The 17,388-nt window shown below is 42.1% G+C and overlaps 1 protein-coding gene across 2 annotated transcripts in view; it reads right to left on the bottom strand.

Moving 5' to 3' along the window:
- ids (iduronate 2-sulfatase) overlaps positions 1-17,151 on the bottom strand; it is a 45,539-nt gene extending 28,388 nt beyond the window's left edge. Inside the window, exons 1-8 of one of the 2 annotated variants that reach the window (XM_060927378.1) lie at positions 16,982-17,151; positions 16,700-16,836; positions 14,918-15,095; positions 14,630-14,718; positions 6,550-6,750; positions 6,291-6,461; positions 6,039-6,165; positions 3,757-3,930 (exon numbers count right to left, since the gene is read on the bottom strand). In XM_060927378.1, coding sequence (XP_060783361.1) covers positions 3,757-3,930; positions 6,039-6,165; positions 6,291-6,461; positions 6,550-6,750; positions 14,630-14,718; positions 14,918-15,095; positions 16,700-16,836; positions 16,982-17,066 — 1,162 coding nt within the window. In that variant the 5' untranslated portion in view covers positions 17,067-17,151. The remainder of the gene's footprint in view (positions 1-3,756; positions 3,931-6,038; positions 6,166-6,290; positions 6,462-6,549; positions 6,751-14,629; positions 14,719-14,917; positions 15,096-16,699; positions 16,837-16,981) is intronic. The other variant, XM_060927379.1, reaches the window with a different exon arrangement.
- Positions 17,152-17,388: the final 237 nt, after the last annotated feature.

The raw sequence follows: 17,388 nt of genomic DNA, 5'->3' as shown, positions 1-17,388 counted from the left end.
TTCTGGAACTAAGATAGCAAACTTGACAACACTATATTTACACTTTATTTACAATGAAAATATATACAAACTAAAAAAAGCTGGTAGAAACCGTATGTAATGAATGAAATCGAAATGTAAGCTGAGCTCTTACAATACGCCACAGCACTTGCGAATCCGCATGGGACTGAACTGAGATTCACCGCTGCCTGTCTATAGTTGAAACAAGCTGCAAATCAAAGAAAATATCCGGCCGCTTTCACCAATCACCAGTCTCCTCGCGGAAACTGCCATGTCCCTCCCACTGTGAGGCTGGGAGTCCGTGGGCGGGCGTTTTCGCAGTATTTGTCCAATAATCGTCTTGCATTTTGAGATTGAAAAGCGCATCACTCCCAAATGCCATTGAAGTCCACTGAGGCTGGGCTGCATCGCGCTGTCACGAGGGGGAAAAACTCACGCACACATTAGGCGAACTGGGGAAAGTTATAACGGAATGATTTTGCACTGTAGTTGGGGTTGAGCACATATATTTCTATGATTCTGGATCTGAAATAGCAATGTTATAAGGTCGGCTATAACATAACGCAATTATAATTGCGCAATTCATCCTACACGATGTTCATCATTTTTAGAGGAGTCTGAGCCTCCCTCGTTGTCTTAGAGCAATCGCCCGTGGTCTAGACTCTTACCTTCTCATCAAGCTTGATTTGGATTCTGATTTTCCTGCTGTAAACCCCTGACATGTTATCCACCTCTTTTAAATCACCAATTTCATTGTCTTCCACGACAGAGCACGGCAAAATCGCTCCTCTCGCATCGCTCTCACGTTAAATTAACCTGACATCCGTCATATCGCTAGACTACCGACCCGGCTATCCCCCACAATGCATTGCGGCAAACAGGTAATGACGTAGTTATGCTTGGGGGCCATTTGGTTCCTCGTAGCTTCTCCACATTCAGAGGTGACGCTGATATGAAAGTGTAACCTAAACTGACATAGCTATAGGCAGCGTCGCAAAACTGTTGGCTTGCTTAATGTCAGACAAATTCAAATAATCGGCTACTGTTTGAATTTACATCGGACTTTATTCAATCTAGAAAACAACCCTGTGCTGCTCACGATTTGAGAAGCCCTGATAAAACGTGATCTTTTACGACATCCACTTTGAGAAAATCGACTTTTACGACACACTTTGAGAAACGGTAGTATAAAACGAAAGTACAACCCCGATTCCAAAAAAGTTGGGACAAAGTCCAAATTGTAAATAAAAACGGAATGCAATGATGTGGAAGTTTCAAAATTCCATATTTTATTCAGAATAGAACATAGATGACATATCAAATGTTTAAACTGAGAAAATGTATCATTTAAAGAGAAAAATTAGGTGATTTTAAATTTCGTGACAACACCACATCTCAAAAAAGTTGGGACAAGGCCATGTTTCCCACTGTGAGACATCCCCTTTTCTCTTTACAACAGTCTGTAAACGTCTGGGGACTGAGGAGACAAGTTGCTCAAGTTTAGGGATAGGAATGTTAACCCATTCTTGTCTAATGTAGGATTCTAGTTGCTCAACTGTCTTAGGCCTTTTTTGTCGTATCTTCCGTTTTATGATGCGCCAAATGTTTTCTATGGGTGAAAGATCTGGACTGCAGGCTGGCCAGTTCAGTACCCGGACCCTTCTTCTACGCAGCCATGATGCTGTAATTGATGCAGTATGTGGTTTGGCATTGTCATGTTGGAAAATGCAAGGTCTTCCCTGAAAGAGACGTCGTCTGGATGGGAGCATATGTTGCTCTAGAACCTGGATATACCTTTCAGCATTGATGGTGTCTTTCCAGATGTGTAAGCTGCCCATGCCACACGCACTAATGCAACCCCATACCATCAGAGATGCAGGCTTCTGAACTGAGCGCTGATAACAACTCGGGTCGTCCTTCTCCTCTTTAGTCCGAATGACACGGCGTCCCTGATTTCCATAAAGAACTTCAAATTTTGATTCGTCTGACCACAGAACAGTTTTCCACTTTGCCACAGTCCATTTTAAATGAGCCTTGGCCCAGAGAAGACGCCTGCGCTTCTGGATCATGTTTAGATACGGCTTCTTCTTTGAACTATCGAGTTTTAGCTGGCAACGGCGGATGGCACAGTGAATTGTGTTCACAGATAATGTTCTCTGGAAATATTCCTGAGCCCATTTTGTGATTTCCAATACAGAAGCATGCCTGTATGTGACGCAGTGCCGTCTAAGGGCCCGAAGATCACGGGCACCCAGTATGGTCTTCCGGCCTTGACCCTTACGCACAGAGATTCTTCCAGATTCTCTGAATCTTTTGATGATATTATGCACTGTAGATGATGATATGTTCAAACCCTTTAAAATTTTACACTGTCGAACTCCTTTCTGATATTGCTCCACTATTTGTCGGCGCAGAATTAGGGGGATTGGTGATCCTCTTCCCATCTTTACTTCTGAGAGCCGCTGCCACTCCAAGATGCTCTTTTTATACCCAGTCATGTTAATGACCTATTGCCAGTTGACCTAATGAGTTGCAATTTGGTCCTCCAGCTGTTCCTTTCTTGTACCTTTAACTTTTCCAGCCTCTTATTGCCCCTGTCCCAACTTTTTTGAGATGTGTTGCTGTCATGAAATTTCAAATGAGCCAATATTTGGCATGAAATTTCTAAATGTCTCACTTTCGACATTTGATATGTTGTCTATGTTCTATTGTGAATACAATATCAGTTTTTGAGATTTGTAAATTATTGCATTCTGTTTTTATTTACAATTTGTACTTTGTCCCAACTTTTTTGGAATCGGGGTTGTAAAATGAACTTTCAACAAAAGTAGAGAGTGATGATATTTATAAATAAAATGGAAAGCTATGCCTTTTGGCTACTATAGTTTAAAAAAAAAACTTGTGAAGAATGTCTGTTTTCTTTTTGTTAGCCACATAAAATGATCTCAGTCCTTGACTGCATTAAAAAAAATACATTTCATCTGCTGTGCAAGTTATCAAAGAGAATAAGATATTTAAAAAAGAATTAGTTGTATTAAGAGCCAAGAGCAGCACTCCAGACAGGCATGTGCTTTTTCTTCACTTTAGGCAAGAAAAATGGTTGCGTTTTCTCTTTGTTAGCCACATAAAATGATTTCAGTCCTTGACCGCATTAAAAATAACAAATTTCATCTGCTGTGCAAGTTATCAAAGAGAGTAAAATCATTTGTATTAAGAGCAGCACTCCAGACAGGTATGTGCGTTTTCTTCACTTTCTTTCGGCAAATAAACATTATTTTTACAAATCTTTACACAAATCTCTGCTGTAGGCAACACTGAGCTAGACAAATCCTTACACTGGATTTACGTCGTATTCCCTTAGGAAAGTAGTCCAGACTTCTACATGAAAATCGAGAGCACAGCTGCAGGATTGAAAACAGTCCCGCAAGCATAAGGAAGAAAAAAAAAACACGTCTACACTATAGAACTATTATTACTAGATTTATTTATTTTAGCATCTAAATCAACTGCGACTCATGTCATAACCGTGTAGCAGTAGCAATGTAGCTACCTGAAAAAAAGGGTTAAATCATTCAATTTTACACTGTAGTGCCTCAACAGTACACATAGGAAACGTTTTTGCTCGATTGAAAAGCAAAAAGCAGTAAATGTTCCCTGCAAATTGAAATCAGATCCGGAAGAATTGGCTTCATCTAACGGTTCTCGGAGGACTCGCTCACGGTCGATGAACGAGACAGATGCCTCGTGTGTGCTTACCTTCGTCAAACTGCTCCTGCATGTTTTCAAACACGTTTACATAAGGGAACGTTTTCTCCCCGGGCCGAGGCAGAGGTGAGGTCACACCTGGAGCGTACACTATTAACGGCACACGGGTGGCTACGTCAAAGTTGCTGTATTTGGCCCATTCGCCGTGTTCGCCGAGGGACCAGCCTGGAACATACGCTGCAGTCAGAATCGGATACACAATCTCATTTTGCTGTTTGCTTCATTAAAGGAGCCAGGTGTCTAGGATTAAGGATTTGTTCTCTGAAACCGCGCTGCTTTTCTCAGTCCGAGAGTCAGCATGCACGCTAAACATTACAGTGGTGGAAGTTAGACATCTGCATGCTGGGATCAAATGACTGATCGATTTTCATGTACAGTTCAGTTGTGCATCTGAAAAGGACCGTGCTGAGTTTCCCAAAAGCATCGCAGCACAAAGATCATCGTTAAATGGGAGAGCGAGCAGCACAATGAACGCGCTCTCTCTCTCTCTCTCTCCAAGTTAAGACACTCTTAGCGTGAAAAGGCTTTTGGGAAACCCACCTCTGTCCCACTTTGCGCTTTAACCAGGGCAGGATGGGAGAAATCTGATGGTTCAAAACTGCCATCTGGTGGCATAATCTAGCATTGTGAATAAATGCTGGCAACTAGGTGCAAAAGTTTGTATACCTTTAGTAACAAGATTTTATGTTTTATGAGTAAATACTAGGGGTTTTTTTTCTTTTTTAAATATTTGGTGAGTTTGGTGTCACGGAACGAACACAATTTCCAAATAGTGCATGTTCATGTACAAATTTTTAGAATGATATCGCCTCAAAAGTTTGCACTTTCCTTTCTGAATGTAATCAAAAAAATGTGATGTGCATCCTTTACTTTTAGAACCGTCCCCACCCACTGAGCACCTTGAATACTCTCTACAGTGTTTCCCCCCCCAAGTTTACCTTTTTTTTTTTTTGGTGGGGGGACTGGATGAGGATGGTCATGTGCAGGACCCCTCCCTGCGGCTCCTATTACAGAGCATTTAGACCTGAACAAAGAATTAAAGGAATAATATTTAAGTTTTCATATTTATTTTTAGAACAATTTTTATAATAAAACTGCACTTTTTTTTTTTAAAGCACCTTAAAATGTATGTGTGTGTGTGTGTGTGTGTGTGTGTGTGTGTGTGTGTGTGTGTGTGTGTGTGTGTGTGTGTGTGTGTGTGGAGGGTTGGGAGGGGCACTGCTATGTTCTTATTCATACCCCTTATACTTTTTTTTTGTATATCCATGTAAAATGTTCATGACCACTTTGGCTTCATGACTTTTTTTTTAATAATATGTAAAGTTGTGGTTTTTTTTTTTTTTTAAATGTTAAGCACTTTAAAACGTGTGTAGGGGGGTCCCAGGGTCCTGTTTGGGGGGGACGACGACACTGCTCTATGTTCTTATTCATATCTCTGTTATACATTTTGTTTGCTTTTTTTTTTGTATATCCGTGTGAAATGTTCATGACCACTTTGGCTTCATGACTTTTTTTTTTTAATAATATGTAAAAGTTTTTTTTTTAATGTTAAGGACTTTAAAACGTGTGTAGGGGGTCCCAGGGTCCTGTTTGGGGGGGGGGGGGGAGACACTGCTCTATGTTCTTATTCATATCTCTGTTATACATTTTGTTTGCTTTTTTTTTTGTATATCCATGTAAAATGTTCATGACCACTTTGGCTTCATGACTTTTTTTTTAATAATATGTAAAGTTGTGTTGTTGTTGTTTTTTTTTTTAATGTTAAGCACTTTAAAACATGTGTAGGGGGTCCCAGGGTCCTGTTTGGGGGGACGACACTGCTCTATGTTCTTATTCATATCTCTGTTATACATTTTGTTTGCTTTTTTTTTTTTTTTGTATATCCGTGTGAAATGTTCATGACCACTTTGGCTTCATGACTTTTTTTTATTTTTATAATATGTAAAGTTGTGTTTTTTTTTTTTAATGTTAAGCACTTTAAAACATGTGTAGGGGGGTCCCAGGGTCCTGCTTTTTTTTGGGGGGGGGGCACTGCTCTATGTTCTTATTCATATCTCTGTTATACATTTTGTTTGCTTTTTTTTTTTGTATATCCGTGTGAAAAGTTCATGACCACTTTGGCTTCATGACTTTTTTTTAAATAATATGTAAAGGGTTTTTTTTCTTCTTAATTAGAGCAATTATTAAATCTAAAGGTAGAGTGGGAGGTACAAACTTTTGCACTCAATGGGATACATCTACAGCCTATTGGGGGGGAGACGACCTTCACAAACCGTGGTCTGATGTGAACACCACGATGGTTTCCTTGGCCAGGTCCAGATCATCGAGGGCCTGCAGGATCTTCCCGACCTGAGCGTCGACGTACGATATGGCTGCAAAATAGTGCTGCCTGATACGCAGCTACAAATCAGACAAGCAAAAAGATATTCAACTGAGGATCATGGCTACACTGATTTTATAATATAAGCACTACAGACTTATACACACGTTTCTAGCTAGCTGACATGATTCAGAAGGCGGTGCACCTGAAAGTCTTTAGGGATTGGTCCATACGGGAAGCTGACATTCAGAGCCTGGACGTCCTCTCTTTTCCGGATATCAGTCCAGGGGTTGTAGGCCACTTCTGGAAGCTTCTTTGGAACATATGGGTCTGGAGCTAGTGTCATGTTCTCAATGGGATACAGCTTGAGGTATTCCTGCGACACAGTAACACGTTGTGTTTTACTTCAGGTTAATTTTTAACACGCAAGTATATAAAAAAAAAAAAGTATATATTTTACACACCACTGGGATCCTGAATGGAATGTGAGGTTTGTAGAAACCCACTGCTAGGAAGAAAGGACTTTGTGTGTCTTTCATAGCTTTGAGCAGTCTTATGGCTTCTTCTGTGTTCTCCAGGTCAGGCAAAGTTCTCAAAGGCATCTCCGAAACGTTCACCGAGCACAGCAAGTTACTGTGAAGCGTGCCGTCTTTGTTCTTACAAACCTATAAGCAGAATCATGAGTTGTGAACAGAGACTTGGGATGCACCGATCACACGCCTACTCCAAAATATCCTGGAGGTCATGGTTTTTGGTTTTCAAACATCTGAGCAAATGAAAGGATGATGCAGAATTCATCGGGAAAAACATTTTGATACAAGAGAGGTGAATTACCCTGCGTTCACACCAAATGTGGCGAGAGTGTTAAAATTCGGTCTGGCTGCTCTGCCAACAATACTGGTAAGTTTGCGGATGCTCTGCGATGGAGATGAAACACGCGGCTATAAGGTCGTTCAGAACGCTTCGTGGGTTGGCCGAAAAGCAAACACGCGTCAATCGGTATCTTAGTAAAATAAGTTTTAAAAATACAAATCATTTTTTAAAAAATGGTTAACAATGCCATTATGGAGACCAGGCAGAAAATCAGCAAAAGAAAATCCGCTTTCATTTTAACATATCCAACATACACCTCTGGTCTCATAATACCTCCTGTTTGACAAAATCATTCAACTTGCAAGCAAGTAAATAGCAAACACTCTTGCAGACAATTCCCTCCTGTGTTCACAAATTATGCACTTCAGCAGCTCACTTGAAACAGTTTCCGGCAGCCTGGTCCATGCTGAGTGGGGTTGGGTGTTTTTTTTTTTATATAAATGTCCCTGTATGCAAACTAGGACACTCAAACAAGACTAACAATGAGGGTGTAGCTCATTCCGGCCCTGTCTAGCTCAGAAGGAATGATCTAAAGAAAGCCACCTTGCGCAATAAATGTTGCAAGATATATACACTACAGTATATACAACCCCAATTCCAAAAAAGTTGGGACAAAGTACAAATTGTAAATAAAAACGGAATGCAATAATTTACAAATCTCAAAAACTGATATTGTATTCACAGTAGAACATAGACAACATATCAAATGTCGAAAGTGAGACATTTTGAAATTTCATGCCAAATATTGGCTCATTTGAAATTTCATGACCGCAACACATCTCAAAAAAGTTGGGACAGGGGCAATAAGAGGCTGGAAAAGTTAAAGGTACAAAAAAGGAACAGCTGGAGGACCAAATTGCAGCTCATTAGGTCAATTGGCAATAGGTCATTAACATGACTGGGTATAAAAAGAGCATCTTGGAGTGGCAGCGGCTCTCAGAAGTAAAGATGGGAAGAGGATCACCAATCCCCCTAATTCTGCGCCGAAAAATAGCGGAGCAATATCAGAAAGGAGTTCGACAGTGTAAAATTGCAAAGAGTTTGAACATATCATCATCTACAGTGCATAATATCATCAAAAGATTCAGAGAATCTGGAAGAATCTCTGTGCGTAAGGGTCAAGGCCGGAAAACCATACTGGGTGCCCGTGATCTTCGGGCCCTTAGACGGCACTCCATCACATACAGGCATGCTTCTGTATTGGAAATCACAAAATGGGCTCAGGAATATTTCCAGAGAACATTATCTGTGAACACAATTCACTGTGCCATCTGCCGTTGCCAGCTAAAACTCTATAGTTCAAAGAAGAAGCCGTATCTAAACATGATCCAGAAGCGCAGACGTCTTCTCTGGGCCAAGGCTCATTTAAAATGGACTGTGGCAAAGTGGAAAACTGTTCTGTGGTCAGACGAATCAAAATTTGAAGTTCTTTATGGAAATCAGGGACGCCGTGTCATTCGGACTAAAGAGGAGAAGGACGACCCAAGTTGTTATCAGTGCTCAGTTCAGAAGCCTGCATCTCTGATGGTATGGGGTTGCATTAGTGCGTGTGGCATGGGCAGCTTACACATCTGGAAAGACACCATCAATGCTGAAAGGTATATCCAGGTTCTAGAGCAACATATGCTCCCATCCAGACGACGTCTCTTTCAGGAAAGACCTTGCATTTTTCAACATGACAATGCCAAACCACATACTGCATCAATTACAGCATCATGGCTGCGTAGAAGAAGGGTCCGGGTACTGAACTGGCCAGCCTGCAGTCCATATTTTTCACCCATAGAAAACATTTGGCGCATCATAAAACGGAAGATACGACAAAAAAGACCTAAGACAGTTGAGCAACTAGAATCCTACATTAGACAAGAATGGGTTAACATTCCTATCCCTAAACTTGAGCAACTTGTCTCCTCAGTCCCCAGACGTTTACAGACTGTTGTAAAGAGAAAAGGGGATGTCTCACAGTGGGAAACATGGCCTTGTCCCAACTTTTTTGAGATGTGGTGTTGTCATGAAATTTAAAATCACCTAATTTTTCTCTTTAAATGATACATTTTCTCAGTTTAAACATTTGATATGTCATCTATGTTCTATTCTGAATAAAATATGGAATTTTGAAACTTCCACATCATTGCATTCCGTTTTTATTTACAATTTGTACTTTGTCCCAACTATTTTGGAATCGGGGTTGTACAAGCTACTGTGTATATATAGACGCTATATACACCCTAGGAACTGTGTTATAGCTCATTACCATAAAGTTGCCTGGACTTCCAACTTTATTCTGACATCCCCAGCACGATCCCGCCACTGAGACGCTGGCTCACGTATAAAATGAGTGACTTCCAGTCATTTTGATGCTCTCGCCTTGTTTGGTTCTTGGCAAACCATGTCTTCATGCAGCACGGTGGTGTAGTGGTTAGTGCTGTCGCCTCACAGCAAGAAGGTCCGGATTCGAGCCCCGTGGCCGGCGAGGGCCTTTCTGTGCAGAGTTTGCATGTTCTCCCCGTGTCCGCGTGGGTTTCCTCCGGGTGCTCCGGTTTCCCCCACAGTCCAAAGACATGCAGGTTAGGTTAACTGGTGACTCTAAATTGACCGTAGGTGTGAATGTGAGTGTGAATGGTTGTCTGTGTCTATGTGTCAGCCCTGTGATGACCTGGCGACTTGTCCAGGGTGTACCCCGCCTTTCGCCCGTAGTCAGCTGGGATAGGCTCCAGCTTGCCTGCGACCCTGTAGAACAGGATAAAGCGACTAGAGATAATGAGATGGATACATCCACGAAAAATACATACAAGCTAATCAAAAGAATTTTAATTTTGAACCAGTCTGCCACTTTGACAATGTGTGTCTAGTCAATGGAAAAACACTGGGAGTGACGTCAGCGGAGTGAAATATCGGGAATTATTATACACGCAGGCCACTTTTTCCACGGACTAAAAACATGTATTCTATTCCCTTCTAATGGGTTTATTGATAGCATGCAACATTATCATATCGCTTATCCTTCATGTATTACGCCACTCTTCCCAATGGCGAATGAGCATGCAATATTGTTATAATATTACATGTTGTCAAGACAACACGACGTCACTCACACGTCAGAGCTCATGTGAAGATCCAGTGACACTACTTTTCTGCTGCACATGCGCACAATCGTTTCTTTGTCGACCGCGAAAGAGAGAAGACAAGGCTAATCCAGTACTAGGTTTGAGCACTAAATAAATAAACTGAAACTAAAGACACGCTTCATGCATTTTTACAAGAGAAAAACATACCAACGGACATTGAAAAACTGGAAAAGAGACACACCGGAGTTGTAAAACTTCCGCACTAGCGAGTGACTGTGACAGTTTGTAAATAAGCATAGCCGCGAGGTTCGCTTCATTCAAAGTGGAAGATTTGGAGAGAATTTTGGCTGCCAGGTTGCTCTGTTGTCGATGTTGATTTTTACAAGTAACCAAGTAAATTACACAGGAAAAAAAATTGTTATTATTCAGTTTTGCTGCACTAGCATTGGCCTGCGCTAACACTACACCAGTTAGAAGCTAACTGGACGGCCGTGCTAACAGCACCGAGTCGTGGGTAAGCTTGTGTCGGCCTTCGCTAACATTACTGCTATGCTGGCTGGAAGCTAACTAGGCTGCTGCACTAACAGCACCGAGTCGCAAGTAAGCTAGCATCAGCCTTCGAGAATGCGGATATGAAGAGTGTGTGTATATAATAATAATAATAATAATAATAATAATAATAATAATAATAATAATAATATTGGCTGGCTTTTTTCGTAGTCCATCATATATATATATTTTCCATTCAGCTACTCGTCTTCAACTCTTTCAATATCATGCTAGCTGAATAGAATATATCTGATAGACCACTCAACGCCATCCAATATTATTTAAATATGTCACTCAGATCCTCGATGTATTTTGTATGAAAAATGCGAGTTTTTCAACACAAAGACAAACTGCACATCTTCAAGCCAACATGTGATTTTCTTTCTATTATATAGACACGTTCACAAAAAAAAGTACCCAAATTTATCAAAACAATCCATCAATTTCCTCACGAGTGACAGATTTATATCATGGTTTTGGTTCTCCGTGTCCCAGATGCATGGGCGCCGCCAGGGGGGGAAAGGTTAGAACAATTCTAGGGGCCCAGCACTGCCATGGGGCCCTTTAAGGGGCTGATAATATGCTTTTAATGATTTTAATAAGACTTCTGAAATAACAACAATGCAATATTCCATCTGGTAAAATGAGCTAATTGAACAAGGTTGTCTATTTCTTGAGTTCTTCAATATATTGTCATTTAACCCTCCCCTTTTGCGAAATGGTACGGTCCAGTTCTGGTAGAAGCGCGATGCGTTAAATCTGTGTGCTGATCAGTGCAACGCTACTTGCTGCTGTGTCGCGGTGCAGCAGCCAGCCAGCCAGCAGTGGAGTGCGTACAGTCTATGATCGCTAAATATGAAGAGTGGCTGTCAAAAACGTAAAGAAAGGCAGCTGAAAGCTGAGAGGGACCGGAGAGGCAGGCAACTGGTCACTCAGTTTTTCCCAAAGAAAGCTAGCTATCGCTCACATGTGTGTTCAAAATATTAGCGAATGGTAAACGAACAGTATGAACGTGGTTGGATTAGCCTATCAAGAGAACACTTTTACAGTTTGTACAGTGACATTTTTTTCCATTTTAATAACTGAACTGACTTGTGTGATAAACAAGATGAAATATTACGTTATGCTGGTGCTAATAACTAGTGCTAATAACCAGTTTCATAACTAATGGGGTGCCCTAAATATGCACAGATTCAGCCTCAGGGGGACCTCCGCCCTACCAAACCACTGAACCCCCCTTTGGAGAAGGAGGTAAGCAGCAATACAACCCATAAATGTTTTAGGATTGAAGTTTTTATGAGCGAGCGCCATATACAGTTTGCTAGATTAAACTCTCAGTGGATTTCTTGCAGTGCATCATGTTGTATGAAATAACTGTTGCCTAGTTATTAAACAAGGCAGGAAATTGTGATTACTGATGTTTTCTGGAACTCTCTGGCACTGAAGTAGCCTATAAAGAATGTACATCTTATAAATTCATACAGATACAGTGATGCATGCAAGTTGTGTCAACACATGAACGAACGAACTCCATACGAAGTAGCCCAATTTTGCACACTTGAATGAAGAGTTCAAAGCAGTGTGTTAAATAATGTTGGTTATGTTTATTTACAGTCAACTCAATAATAACTGCTGCATCATTCACCATTTTATTTCCTTTTTTCTTTTTATGTATGGGCTTATAGTGGCCTGAATTATGTCTAGGCTTATACTGCCATCTACTGGTCAAACAATATAAAAGTGTAAATTAGAAAACAAGGTCAAAAACTCCTGGTCCATGGAGGGGCAACCGATAGTCTAACGCTACGTTCACACTGCAAGGCTTAATGCTCAATTCCGATTTTTTTGTGAAATCCGATTTTTTTGGGAGGTCGTTCACATTAACAAATATATGCGACTTGTATGTGATCCTCAGTATGAACGAAAAGCGACCTAAAAGTGTTCCGCATGCGCATTGCAGGATACGACGACGTCACACGCAGTGAGCATGGCCAGTGTTTACGGAAGTCAAACCGCCCGGTTGCGGTATGACCCATCCAATCTAGCTTGAATAGCTGCATCCCCCCAAATGGAAATCAGCTCCCTAACCTCTGCGTCCTTCCATTGAGAAGATTCAGAACCTTCACAGCCCGAAGCGTCCCTCGCATTGATGTCATGCGCAGGGGCGCAGATAAGTTTTTTGAACTGGGAGGGACAAAAAACTGGGGGGGGACAAAGCTGCCAGCAAACCAACCCCAACCCCGATATGCCTGTCAAACTTGTTGTTAGTAACCATAGCAACCAAGCTCGAGCTCGCAACCTGTGCAGTCTGCGCAGCTCAACCAACCGAATATCAGTCTTTGTTTTATGTGAGTTGTTGCAACTATGTATACACTGCTGTGCACCTCAATAAACCAAATGGTAATTAGTCTTTTGATTTTTCCGTGAGGTTTGCCTTATGCAAAGAAAGACAGCATAGACGTTTTTTCCTCCCTATAAGTGGGGGGGACCGAACGAGGTGAATTTGGGTGGGACGAGTCCCCCCCTCTATCTGCGCCCGTGATTATGCGCCATGTTGTTGTAACTTTTTTTTGAGAGACCCGCCGCCTACTTCAGCGCAGAATAGTGACGTTTGTGGCTTGTTGATGACGTGTAAGTCGGATGAATGCGACCTGGCGGTTCAGACTGAAGTCGCATATGAAAAGAGCGGATAGGGATCGGAATTAGGACCACATATCCAAACGGCCTGGGTCGGATTTGAAAAAATCGGATCTGTGTCGTTCATATTGTCAATAAAAGATCGGATACAGGTCACATATGGGCGAAAAGATCGGATTTGAGTCACTTCAGCCTGCAGTGTGAACGTACGGTAGCCTTTCTCTGCTTACACTCAAATTTCTGTCTAGACACACTTTGCTTTGAACATATTCCCTTTTTTGCAGAACAGTACACACAGCTTTCTACCTAACACATAACAATCCATGGGATTTCCATAGGTATTTTGATGCTGAGTAGAAAACTTTTTCTATGATTTATTAGCAGTCACATCACACATTTCACTACCAATTGTCCTAGCACAAGAAGGCATGTGGCAAAATCTTGAATTTTCATTTGTGATTGTAAATGCGGGCGGCACGGTGGTGTAGTGGTTAGCGCTGTCGCCTCACAGCAAGAAGGTCCTGGGTTCGAGCCCCGGGGCCGGCGAGGGCCTTTCTGTGTGGAGTTTGCATGTTCTCCCCGTGTCCGCGTGGGTTTCCTCCGGGTGCTCCGGTTTCCCCCACAGTCCAAAGACATGCAGGTTAGGTTAACCGGTGACACTAAATTGACCGTAGGTGTGAATGTGAGTGTGAATGGTTGTCTGTGTCTATGTGTCAGCCCTGTGATGACCTGGCGACTTGTCCAGGGTGTACCCCGCCTTTCGCCCGTAGTCAGCTGGGATAGGCTCCAGCTTGCCTGCGACCCTGTAGAAGGATAAAGCGGCTAGAGATGATGAGATGAGGTAATAATAAGGTCACAAACTCAAGGTCCATGGGCTATCAAAAGTCAAATAATGACAATAGTGCAATTATGACGAGGGTGGGCAAAGTTGGGGGGCCCAAAATTCTAATCTTTCATGGGGCCCAAAATTTCTGGCGGCGCCCCTGCCCAGATGTAGCTCATATGAAAAATACAAGTGGCGAATTTCCCAGTAACACAGTCGTGTCCATATATGATTGTGTGCTTCAAACTTTGTAGTAACAGTTTGAGGAAGAACCACCTATGCGTGTGATGCTGAGGTGTCCGCAGACTTTTTCACCATATAGTGTACATCTTGAACTTTTCCACTTAAGCAAAATTAAAATAGGGGTGATTCTTGCTCTATTATTTTGCTTTATAGTGGAAGAACAGGACTCTTTCAAACCTCACAATTTATTTACATTCCACAAGGTTTTAATTAAGACTCTAAATTCATTTGATGGGTCGGATCAGAGCCTTTATCAGGCTGACCCCAACCCGTAAGCCGTATATTTGACACCCCTGAGCTAAAACAAAATGTAGCAAGCATACACGCTCCCTCACATTCCAACAAACTAACCTTCCTCTTTTCATAGATGAAAGAGGGTGGATGATACGGTGGTACAGACCAGCTGTATGGGTAATCATCCGTGTGATTGGAGGCGATGCCTTTATGTCAGACACAAGACAAAGACATTGTTAGTGTAAATGCAGACAACATAGTTGCGTGAGGAATGTTTTATTTACAAGCATGGCAGAAATAGAGTAAGGGAATGAAGGGATGTTTGATAAGTACCAATAATCCTGACACAAAGCCAGTGAACAGCTTTAAAAAAAATAAAAAAAAAAATAAAAAAGGCTCAGGCACCTGGATGGAAGACTTTCCCCACAGACAGAGTCGTGTAGCCGTTGGATTTGAAATACTGTGGCAGCGTGGTGTAATTGCCTGCACTGACTCTCCAGTAGGAGTTGAAATCATACAGTCTGGTGGTGTCTGGCCTTCGACTTGTAAGGAAAGATGTTCTGCTTGGGGCACATACTGCTTGCTTCGGAGAAAGGAAAAACAGAAGAAACTTTATATGGAAATTTCTTCACATGCCCAAGTGAATCTGCGGTCATCAAGGTTGCATGAACAAACGGGTTTTTTTAAACATTTTTTGGACACGCGTGTTGTTGAATAGCCCTGATGTCGATACCATTTTATAGGTAATAGTGATGATAAGGAAAAGTACAAAGGATTAGGAACATCCAAAGTTTTGACAGGTAATGTATGAATACTATATCTATCTGTTCAATCACAAGTTTCAGCCTTGGTCCTGGAGTTGTTGGGTTTTTTTTCCTTTAACTCCAACACACACCTTAAAGGGATCCTCCAACGGATTTATTCTCAAAGTAAAAGTAGTCACAGATTTCAAAAATCAAACTTTCATTTTCAGACACATGCATTTCGGAGAAAAGCAGTCTAGTTCCAGCTTCTCATCTCATTATCTGTAGCCGCTTTATCCTGTTCTACAGGGTCGCAGGCAAGCTGGAGCCTATCCCAGCTGACTACGGGCGAAAGGCGGGGTACACCCTGGACAAGTCGCCAGGTCATCACAGGCCTGACACATAGACACAGACAACCATTCACACTCACATTCACACCTACGGTCAATTTAGAGTCACCAGTTAACCTAACCTGCATGTCTTTGGACTGTGGGGGAAACCGGAGCACCCGGAGGAAACCCACGCGGACACGGGGAGAACATGCAAACTCCGCACAGAAAGGCCCTCGCCGGCCCCGGGGCTCGAACCCGGACCTTCTTGCTGTGAGGCGACAGCGCTAACCACTACACCACCGTGCCGCCCACAATGAGCCATCTCATGATCTCTAGCCGCTTTATCCTGTTCTACAGGGTCGCAGGCAAGCTGGAGCCTATCCCAGCTGACTACGGGCGAAAGGCGGGGTACACGCTGGACAAGTCGCCAGGTCATCACAGGGCTGACACAAAGACACAGACAACCATTCACACCTACAGTCAATTTAGAGTCACCAGTTAACCTAACCTGCATGTCTTTGGACTGTAGGGGAAACCGGAGCACCCGGAGGAAACCCACGCGGACACGGGGAGAACATGCAAACTCCGCACAGAAAGGCCCTCGCCGGCCACGGGGCTCAAACCCGGACCTTCTTGCTGTGAGGCGACAGCGCTAACCACTACACCACCGTGCCGCCCACAATGAGCCATACTTATTTAAAAACTGATAAATTCAGTACTTGTAAAACTAGCAAAACTACGCTGTCAACACAGAATATAATCAGCAGAGTTGCTCCAAGCGACCACTACATGACGTGATTGCGTACGTCAGCACCGCAGGAAGCCCATCTGGCATTTTAAAGAAAATGTATTTTTCTCAAACACTATTTGGTCTCCAAAAATGAAAGTTCGATTTTTAAAATCTGCGACTACTATTACATAAAATAAGTCTGAGAATAAATCCGCTGGAGGATTCCTTTAAAGTGTTAATTAGCCAGTTAGTTGATTCTGGTGTGTTAGAAAAAGGAAACCAGTACAATGTACAGTACAGTGAGGTGTCTGGGACCAGGGCTGGGAACCTGCTCATCAGACACAGAGACTGAGAATTAGATTTGTGTGCAAACTCAAGCTACCTGTGCAAAGGTGTTGTTGAATACAGTGCTTTTAGAGGCAAGTTGATCAATATTGGGTGATTTTACCACTGGATCAGAGTAGCACCCCAGAGTGGGTCTCAAATCGTCAGCTATTATGTACAGCACATTTAATTTCCCTATGCAGAGGAGAAAAATGACAAAGGTTCATAAAGTGATGATGCAAAATTGCTTGCAATATAATTACCATGGGCTAAATGATTACAGAAAGTGATTAGTGATCAGGGGAATCAGTATAAACATTAGCGCTGGATAATAAGCTACCTTTTGCAAACATACACAGGTCCAGAAGGTAAACCATAAATAAAAGCAGCCATATGTGAGTCCTGGAAAACATCTTTAACCTCATTAACACGTCGATAAAACATCACATAATAAAAACTCCCGAAAGGTCTGCAGTTTAAAGCCCAGACTTTAGACTTCCCTTTATCGAGTCTGCTTCCTGTTTTGATCCGAAAGCCCCGCCTTCGACAGTCCGCTCCCCTTATCGCCGTTCCTATTAGTCAGATGATCTGTCAATCAAGTTTATACAGCAAAAATAGAGTTGGAGACCACTGTAAAAAAAAATTAGTAGTAGTAATTGATAATAATAATAATTTTTAACTTCCGGAAATTTGCCGGAAATGCCTCAGCCATTATGCTTATTATTATTATTAGTAGTAGTAGTAGTA

Source organism: Neoarius graeffei, chromosome 8 (assembly GCF_027579695.1).
Source record: "Neoarius graeffei isolate fNeoGra1 chromosome 8, fNeoGra1.pri, whole genome shotgun sequence".
NCBI classification, from domain to species: domain Eukaryota; kingdom Metazoa; phylum Chordata; class Actinopteri; order Siluriformes; family Ariidae; genus Neoarius; species Neoarius graeffei.
The sequence above is the reverse complement of the archived record's forward strand: the minus strand, read 5'-3'. Positions and strand labels throughout refer to the sequence as shown.